The 9,715-nt window shown below is 49.7% G+C and overlaps 1 protein-coding gene across 1 annotated transcript in view; it reads right to left on the reverse strand.

Moving 5' to 3' along the window:
* LOC142260528 (claudin-16-like) overlaps window positions 1–9,097 on the reverse strand; it is a 68,944-nt gene extending 59,847 nt beyond the window's left edge. The window contains exon 1 of the mRNA XM_075331977.1: window positions 8,685–9,097. Within this exon, the coding sequence (XP_075188092.1) occupies window positions 8,685–8,828 (144 nt within the window). The 5' untranslated portion in view covers window positions 8,829–9,097. The remainder of the gene's footprint in view (window positions 1–8,684) is intronic.
* Window positions 9,098–9,715: the final 618 nt, after the last annotated feature.

Here is a 9,715-nt window from a genome sequence, read left to right on the forward strand (position 1 = left end):
TTTTATTACAAAAAAATGATCTAAGAGACAGGATTTACCAAAATATTTGAGCACATTATTTTGGGGTTATAATGTAACAGTCAAGCCTTAAAAATGTGAATCTAATAATATGCTGCATTTTCAGCGAAACTCCTGGTTTGTTCCATACTGTAACAACAGCCGCAAAACCTTTTAGATTAAGTGGATAAGACCTGCATCGGGATATAACATTGTTTTGAAACGTGATCTCATATTTTTTCTGGATTATGGAGCTGAGTTTCCCTAAGAAAACAAGAGTTCAGCATTCTTTGATTATTATCATATCCTTTGAAAGCATTGTTGTACATTATGGATAGATAAATAAATGAAGACCAGAGGAGAGTGACATTCTGATTTTATTTAGCTTGCAAAGTACTCATGTTGCTTTTCTGTTTAACCCTTCAATAACATTGACAAAAACTAGATATATTTATGATACAATTGTGCTATGCTAGCATACTGGGTCTTTTTTTAGTTGCGGCTATAAGACCAGTACAGATACTTGCATCTAATGCATAAAATACAGAGATGCTATGTATTGTTCCAAAAATTCCAACTAAATTTTGTGTCAGTAAATGTATGACTTTCCATATTTAAAAACTGTGCAATGGATTGGAGAACAGAAATTACGGTATGTGCAGAGAAGAAAAAATCCATCTGTCAATAAAAGAAACTGTTCTTCACAGTAACATTAAAGGGGTTGTCCACTACTTTATGATTAATGGTACATTCTTAAGATAGGTCATCAATGTCTGATCGGACAGGGTCCGACACCCGGCAACCCCCGCTGTTCAGATGCTCCCTGTACCGGCGGCGGCAACAGGCAGCCAGAAATGCTCTCTTCTGGAGCTTCCCCATCAATTTATATCGTCCGCAGGTGGGTACTGCACATCCGTATTGCATTCGAATGAATAGAGGCAATCGCAGATGTGCAGTACCCGGCCGCAGCCACTATCAGAAGGCAAGACAGCTCCAGAATTGAGCATTTCCATGCGCCTGCTGCTGGTGGCTCCACCGAGAACAGCTGATCAGCGGGGGTGTGGGGGTTCGGACCAACCAATCAGAGATTGATGACCTATCCCAAGGATAGGCTATCAAAGATAAAGTAGTGGGCAACCTCTTTAACAAAATATTGGAATGTCATACCCAAAGGATTGTCCAGAACTAACTCCCAGGCCTTCCACTGAACATTGGTGGCAGGATAAAAACAATGTATAGGGCCAGAATATATCAGCTTCATACATTGCCCAGGGTGCTGCCCCTTATCTCCTATTAAAGTGAATGGGAGCTAAAGTGCAGGTCCTGAGAAGGGCAGCTAAACTTAAATATAAGGAGCTGAGCTGTTTCGGATTGATTACATCCAGTGGCCACTGCAGCAGCTAATAGCAAATCGATGAGAGTGCCAGGTGTCTGACCCCCAAAGATCTGATATTTATGACTTATCCTATGCATAGTCCATTAATATGTTCGTCCCTTTAAGGTAAACAATTACAGCATTTATTTTCGACCTTCAAGCTCCACTTTTTATGGCATTGTTAAAAGAAGGCGATGAGTTTCATATGTTTTTACAAGAGTTAATTAGCTGTGTTTCTTTTTCACTATTGACCCTGTGTTTGTTTCATTTATTTATTCATTTATTTATTTAATTTTTTTTTTTTTTTTAAATCAAGGGGAACATTTGCCATACCTAGGGCTGTCTATGTTTTAATAAAAACTCCAAAGATACTAAAAACGCAAAAAGTTGTATATAAATGCAAAGATTATGTTGTGTTTCATAGTTTCTTGCTAATTTGTATCTACTATGTTACTGCAGTGTTTTTACCACAAAACAAAAAAAAATATTTCATAAAAAAATCTGAGTAGGGCACCCTAAGCATATTAAAAGCACTCTAAGAATTATGTTTTGATCAAGCATTGCAGTTTTTGAGCCAAATCCAGTAGTGGATGAGGCAGATGTATCCATCCCTTATGTATTCCATTTCTTTTTAATCTTCTTTTGACTTTGGCTAAAAAAAATCGTAGTGATTGTTTTTTTAACACACCTGGATGTAAAACCACGCCAAAGGCATGTGCAGACATTGGTGGAGCCGTCAATGATCTCAAAGGTGAAGCCGCTTCAGGAACAATACTACAAACATTTTCCCACATTTAGCCACCAGCTTCCAAGCCAATGTGGCGCCCCTGACCTGGTCAGGCACCACTGAGTACTGCACCCATGCTGGGGACAGTACAACACAGGTAATCCAGAAGGCTGACCGGGGTGTGGTACACAGGCGCATAGTGATCAGGTCTCACACATGTACCTATGAGAGGACCCCTGGGGATCCCAGGAGGGGGAAAAGCCTTCACCTTCACTGGAATAGTGGAGGGGGCCAAAAGCCTCCATCTCCTCTCAAGGGGTGTGGTAAGAGAGTCTGGTTGCTAGGTGGCGTAGGCAAGAACAGGAGAGGAGGGGCAGTGAGCCAGGGCAGTGTAGAGTCCAGGGAGCTCGAGTGAGGAGCAGATCCCTGGGGCTGTGCAGTCTGACAGCGCCCGCGCAGTGGCTACTGACGGGGGAGAACGGTCAACTAGGAGTGCTACCCGAAATCCATCTTCAGCTAGAGAGAGAGCAACGGAGTGGGAAGTAAGGAGACTGCTAGAGAGTACCAGGCCCAAACGGGCGGCAGATCCCGAAGCGGAGATAGATCCAGCTTTCTTTTGCTAAACCTGCCGGTGTGGGGCTCTCAAAGCCCACGCCACAACACCACAAAAGCCGCAGCCACGTAGCCACAGTTAGGGCCCATAGGTCACAGGAGGCAAGCAGCTGGAGTGGCCTGGTCCAGGCGACAAGCAAACGGCAAACGAAGGGGAGAGAGGCTGCAGCATCTTCCCTGGGTGACCCCCATAGGGACTCAAAGTCGGGGTTACCCCAAACCACCAAGGGCTAAGGAAGGCGAGTTAGTAGTCACCCTCACAAGTCAGCCTGAAGGACACCTGGTTCCCACTTGGTTCATCCCAGCTACGCCCGGGTCACTCACCCTGCCATCAACTGTGAGTAAAAACCCTGAAAGACATCCTGCCTGTGTTGAGTCATTCTGCGCCTTGTAGTTCTACGCATCTACACAGGGCCCTGGGGCTTGCCTCACTCTCAGGAGGCTACTACAACTGGCTGCACCCACCATCAGCCCCAGGCATCCCTTAACCTGCAGTGGCGGTCCCCCACTGACCGCAAATCTGAGAGTGGCGTCACGACAAACTACAAAGAAGGTTTCCTACCTGTGACCAGACAGATCCATCTACGTGGAGTCCCTGAAGGTAATGCACCGACACAGCGTCCCCGGGGCTTCACATCTGGCGTCACGAACAGGATAAGGACTAGACCTGTTGAGACAGGTGACCATGTGCCTGGGCGGTCCGCTTGGAAAATTGGAAGCGCCGCCATATTGCCACCATGAAAAGCGCGCTGAAAAACAACAGCAGCCCGCGCTGGAAGAAGTTACCGCCCACGAAGAGGTGTGGCTACCCAGAGATCCCCTGCAGAGTTCTGACCTCGCTTGTGAAGAGAGCGGAAGCGTCCAGAGACGGCGGGAAGGAAAGAGAGCCACAAGCCTGCTGCTGCAGAGAGAAGAAATGGAGTCCGGACGTGGATACCCAGAACCAGGCTCTGCTGCCTGGTGGTGCCGGGAGCTTGCTATCTTCTGCGATCAGCTGGAGGCCAGGATTATGCGACAGCTCAGAGAGGAACGCATGGAGCTTCTGGAGATGGCTGCGGCGGTTCGGACCTATGAGGAGGGAGCCGCGCGACGCCTGCCAGATCGAGCGGCGACGACTCAGATCCCGATGGTGCCACCGATGGGTGAGTCCAGAGTTGCCCCGGCCAGCGCAAGTGCTCCGACCCCTGCTGCTACGACCGCGGTCCCAGAAGAGGCGCCTGGCGCGGCGACGCTGAGCGAGGCCGCAGCCACGCTAGGTGCGGCCCGCCAAATCCAGGCCGCCGCAGCGACACCCCGCCTGGCCCGCAAAGGTCCGACTGCCACGGCGATACTCATCCGTGCCGCAGGTGTGACGCTGACCCAGGCTTCCACCCTGCTGAGCCCAGTCCGCCAAGACCCCACCGCAGCAGCGACGCTCGTCCGCGCCTCAGGCGAGGTGCTGAATCAGGCCGCAGCCACGCCAGGTGCGGCCCGCCAAGCTCCGATCGCTGCAGCGACGCCCAGCCCAGCCTGCACAGATCCCATCGCAGCTGCGACGCCAATCCAGGCCGCCGCAGCGATGCCCTGCCCGGCCCGCCAAGAACCGGCCACAGTAGCGACGCCCGCTGAGCCGCCAGTTGCAACAGCGACGCTGATCCAGGCCGCCGCCACGCCAGGCTCGGCCCGCCAAGACCAGGCCGCCGCCATACAGGGCGCGGCCCGCCAAGACCAGGCCGCCGCCATACAGGGCGCGGCCCGCCAAGACCAGGCCGCCGCCATACAGGGCGCGGCCCGCCAAGACCAGGCCGCCGCCATACAGGGCGCGGCCCGCCAAGAGATTGCATCACCATTTACCCCGGCCTGCAAGGCCAGAGCAGACACCGCTCCCGAGCCTAAGGAAGTCCCTACTAGGAAATCCCTGATAGGTGAGGACTCCGCATACTGGCAGCTGAAGGCTGACCTGGAGGCCAAGTTCCCACAGGAGATGGTGGACCGATACATGCTCCCTCCGCACACCCCTAAGGCAACCCCTGCAGCAACCACGCTGAAGAGTCCACCGCCTGGGCCAGCTGAGGAACACTCATCCCCGGCGCTGCCACGACCAGAGTGCAGCGAAGAACTAAGGGGGAGAGGAGGGCAAGAAGCTGAGGAGTTGCCCCCGGAGCCAGCAGCAGTGCTAGTCCCAGAGCCGGAGATGCTGCCATATTCCCGCTGGGACGAGGAAGACCTGACACCTCCTGCTGACGAAGAAGACCTGCCCAACCGCCCTACCTGGGAGCTTGTAAGCTGCACTTCGCAGAATCCAGCCCGCAAGACACAGCGCCGCAGCAGAACTCAGTTTTCCCCTGCACCGCCATCCCCAGAGCAGAGAGATGACATCACGGCCAGAGACCTACAAGAAAAAAAGTTCCTGAGAAGAGCCAAAGCACAGGTCCGAGGACCCCTTTGCAGAGGAGTAGTGGAGGACTTCAGCCTCAAGTCAGGATACGGGTTCATCGTAGCACCTGGTATCAAAGAAGGCATTTTTGTCAATAGGAGAGATGTCAGAGCTAATCTGCCCAGAGGACACCCTGGAAGAAACTTAAAAATGGGAGACTCCGTACAGTTCACCATGCACCAAGGAGAAAGAGGGTGGTATGCGCTAGATGTAGTGCCATGTCCCAAAGAAGAAGAAAGAAAAGACAAAGGACCTACTGACGAGACAACTACAGATGAGGAAAAAGGTCAAGAAAGCAACAGGTGCCGCAGCCCTACAGGCCCAAGCCCTGGTGAAGAGGAGTCTGCATAAGTTTAAGTAAAGTACAGCAAGTTTTGACCAGTTTGGAAAGTTTGTTTTGCAACGTTTTAAAGTTCAAGAATGTGCCCACATAAACTATTGTGAGAAATAAACCTTAAGGCTATGAACTGGCTATAGCCACAAACTCTCGCAGTGTAAATAGTTACACCAGAGGGCACCACCACCACCAGAGTCAGCCTGTTTAGTGGCTTGGCTCGTCTGCAACCAGGGAGCCCGTCCGTATATAGGGCCTTGGCTCACCTGCGACCAGAGAGCAGGCCTGTTTATGGGGCCTGGCTCTCCACCACAAAGAGGGTACCTGGTCAGCACCAACTGTGGAGGCCGCCTCTACATCCTGCCAGAAGAGGCTGAAGGCGCGGATCCACCAGGCCAGGTATACCCTGAAACCACCAGCCCACGAAAGCCGCCTCTACATCCTGCCAGAAGTGGCTGAAGTCGCGGCCAACGTGAAAGGGTTTTGGGTGGGTTAACGGACTTGTGGGTGGAGGGTGGTGATGTATGGTACCTGGTGCTTTTAAAAATGTTTTACATGTTTTAATGTTTTATGCATTTTAAAATGTTGTCTTGCAGCCCGAGGACGTGCTGGTGATAACTAAGGGGGAATGTGGCGCCCCTGACCTGGTCAGGCACCACTGAGTACTGCACCCATGCTGGGGACAGTACAACACAGGTAATCCAGAAGGCTGACCGGGGTGTGGTACACAGGCGCATAGTGATCAGGTCTCACACATGTACCTATGAGAGGACCCCTGGGGATCCCAGGAGGGGGAAAAGCCTTCACCTTCACTGGAATAGTGGAGGGGGCCAAAAGCCTCCATCTCCTCTCAAGGGGTGTGGTAAGAGAGTCTGGTTGCTAGGTGGCGTAGGCAAGAACAGGAGAGGAGGGGCAGTGAGCCAGGGCAGTGTAGAGTCCAGGGAGCTCGAGTGAGGAGCAGATCCCTGGGGCTGTGCAGTCTGACAGCGCCCGCGCAGTGGCTACTGACGGGGGAGAACGGTCAACTAGGAGTGCTACCCGAAATCCATCTTCAGCTAGAGAGAGAGCAACGGAGTGGGAAGTAAGGAGACTGCTAGAGAGTACCAGGCCCAAACGGGCGGCAGATCCCGAAGCGGAGATAGATCCAGCTTTCTTTTGCTAAACCTGCCGGTGTGGGGCTCTCAAAGCCCACGCCACAACACCACAAAAGCCGCAGCCACGTAGCCACAGTTAGGGCCCATAGGTCACAGGAGGCAAGCAGCTGGAGTGGCCTGGTCCAGGCGACAAGCAAACGGCAAACGAAGGGGAGAGAGGCTGCAGCATCTTCCCTGGGTGACCCCCATAGGGACTCAAAGTCGGGGTTACCCCAAACCACCAAGGGCTAAGGAAGGCGAGTTAGTAGTCACCCTCACAAGTCAGCCTGAAGGACACCTGGTTCCCACTTGGTTCATCCCAGCTACGCCCGGGTCACTCACCCTGCCATCAACTGTGAGTAAAAACCCTGAAAGACATCCTGCCTGTGTTGAGTCATTCTGCGCCTTGTAGTTCTACGCATCTACACAGGGCCCTGGGGCTTGCCTCACTCTCAGGAGGCTACTACAACTGGCTGCACCCACCATCAGCCCCAGGCATCCCTTAACCTGCAGTGGCGGTCCCCCACTGACCGCAAATCTGAGAGTGGCGTCACGACAAACTACAAAGAAGGTTTCCTACCTGTGACCAGACAGATCCATCTACGTGGAGTCCCTGAAGGTAATGCACCGACACAGCGTCCCCGGGGCTTCACACCTAAACCTCCTGAACAATGAACATGCTGCTTCTTTTAAGTACTTAATGGTTTCTAAATCCTTAAAATGATTAAAACAAGTTCAGTATCAAAGAACTAAATATGTGCACAGCAATCTTGTTTTTACATTGCTGAGCATCATATACACTTTTTGTAGTCTTTTTGCTATGCTTTTACAAATGGATTTCAGGCAGAGTTCGGAGTAAAAAGAGGCCATGTGCACACTTCCTAAGGGTGGCTTTACACGCTCGTTGGGGTCACGGATTTTGTGACGCACATCCGGCCGCTGTAGCAATCTCATTGTATGTGACTCCTAGGAGCGATTTTGGATCGTTGCAAAAACATCCAAAATTGCTCCTCGTTGACATGGGGGTCCTCTCCCAATTATCGCTGCTGTCGCTTGGGCGAAGTTGATCCTCGTCCCTGCGGCAGCACACATCGCTATGTGTGACGCCGCAGGAACGAGGAAGCTCTCCTTACCTGCCACACGCCAGCAATGAGGAAGGAAGGAGGTGGGCGGGATGTTCGTCCCGCTCATCTCCGCCCCTCCGCTTTGATTGGGCGGCCGCTTAGTGACGTCGCTGTGATGCCGAGCGAACTGCCCCTTAGAAAGGAGGCGGTTCGCCGGTCACAGCGACGTCGCCGAGCAGGTAAGTACATGTGACGCTGCCGTAGCGATAATGTTCGCTACGGCAGCGATCTTCACATATCAGCATAACGATAGGGGCGGGTACTATCATGCTCGCCATCGCTCGCATCGGCTAGCGATGTCGCAGCGTGTAAAGCCCGCTTTAAGCCTAAATTGCATATTATTGCCAGGGGAGTCTTGTTTTGCCATCCACTCGATTAAATAGGCTAAAGTATAAGTGGGTTAAATTTAAAGTGCCCTTTTCTATATCACTATTTAACATCCAAAAAAACTATCCTTTTCCTATTTTAGAAGACATTTTTAGGATTTCTGAAACCTTCATTCCCTGTGTTATTTGGCAATATAGTCAACTTATCAGACAAAATAAAGTTTTCTTTTACTTATTGCAACTAGTAAATTTAGCGTAAAATGTAATTTAGTGTAGAACATTTTTTAAGAATCATTTTACTAAAAATGTGCTCTAATGCAAGCTGTACTTTAAAGAAATGTCAGTACTTATCCTGGGCCAGACAGCAAATAATTATACCGATAGACAGGATATGGGTTTTATTAGTTCTTATGTTTAAGACCGCATAACTCATGATGCAAAAAAAAGAATGGACTTTAATCTCCAATAACACAGACAAATTACATGCACTTTATTACTTACGGTAATTTCTTGGCAGTATATATTTAGAGCATGTTGTACTCACTGCCCGTCATGTAGTGAGATTTATAAAGAATTACTCTCCATTATGAAATCCCAAGTTGATTATTCCTATTTGTAGATGAGTATTAGTATGTCTTACCTCCAGAGAGTCATCTGCGTTTTCCATCCAACAATCAGTCCAAGTTGCCACAATCAGAAAGCCAGCAGACACAAAAGCAAGAAAAAAGCCAATGTATTGTGACAGATTCCTCACTATGCCAAAACTGGCACTTGAGGTGTCCATATCATGAGACGAAAAACATCAGGTGACAGATGAAAGATTAGGATGAAAGTTTACAGGGTATAATGGTAGCTGTCACACAACAAAAAAATATAACTTCTAGGAAAAAGACTGAATAAGAGGCTCCACGCAGCAAGAAGGCTACGGACTGCAAGGTAGAGGCAACTACCAGTCACTTTAGTGATGAGATTGCACGTTTGAGAAGGAAATAGAAGTTCACATTGAACCGTGGATATTTAGGCACAGGGGAGTAGGATGAAGGATAAGTGAAAAGAAAGACGTTCACATTACAAAGAACAGTTAATTATTGACCACTGCTTCACAACTCTGCTGGCTGTAATAGGTGTATGACAATGTAAATGCACTTGCTGCATGTGTGCTTATAAACAAATTGTGAATGTATGCCAAATAATATATCCTAACAAAGATTGCCTTCATATAAGGCTAGGTTCACACAACCATATTTTCTTCATCCGTGAAAAATGTCTGATTATGCAAATTAGACACATCAAAATTTGATCCGAGTTTGACGACAGTAGGATCCGTTTGTCAGAACTGGAGAATATTAAAAAAGTGCACTTATGCCATCCGAGTTCTCCTGGTTGTCTGCAGGTTCCAGTTCCTCAGTTACATGTCTACCTGTGGCTTTAAGTACCTCTACAACCTGCGTGCAGTCTCAAACATGTCTCCTGGCTCTCTGTGTCTTCCAGTTGTTCAGTTACCTTTCTGCTTGCGGCTTTCAATTCCTCTGATAACAGTCTCCCATCTGCTACACCAACACTCGAGGCCCAGTTGCCTACCCGGACCTTGGTTTAGAGAATCTAACTTACTTAGTGAGCACTCTAACAACTTCTAGTTTAGTCAGCACATGATATGACATGCAAATTGCA

The sequence above is a fragment of the Anomaloglossus baeobatrachus genome, unplaced genomic scaffold (genome assembly GCF_048569485.1).
Source record: "Anomaloglossus baeobatrachus isolate aAnoBae1 unplaced genomic scaffold, aAnoBae1.hap1 Scaffold_121, whole genome shotgun sequence".
NCBI classification, from domain to species: Eukaryota; Metazoa; Chordata; class Amphibia; order Anura; family Aromobatidae; genus Anomaloglossus; species Anomaloglossus baeobatrachus.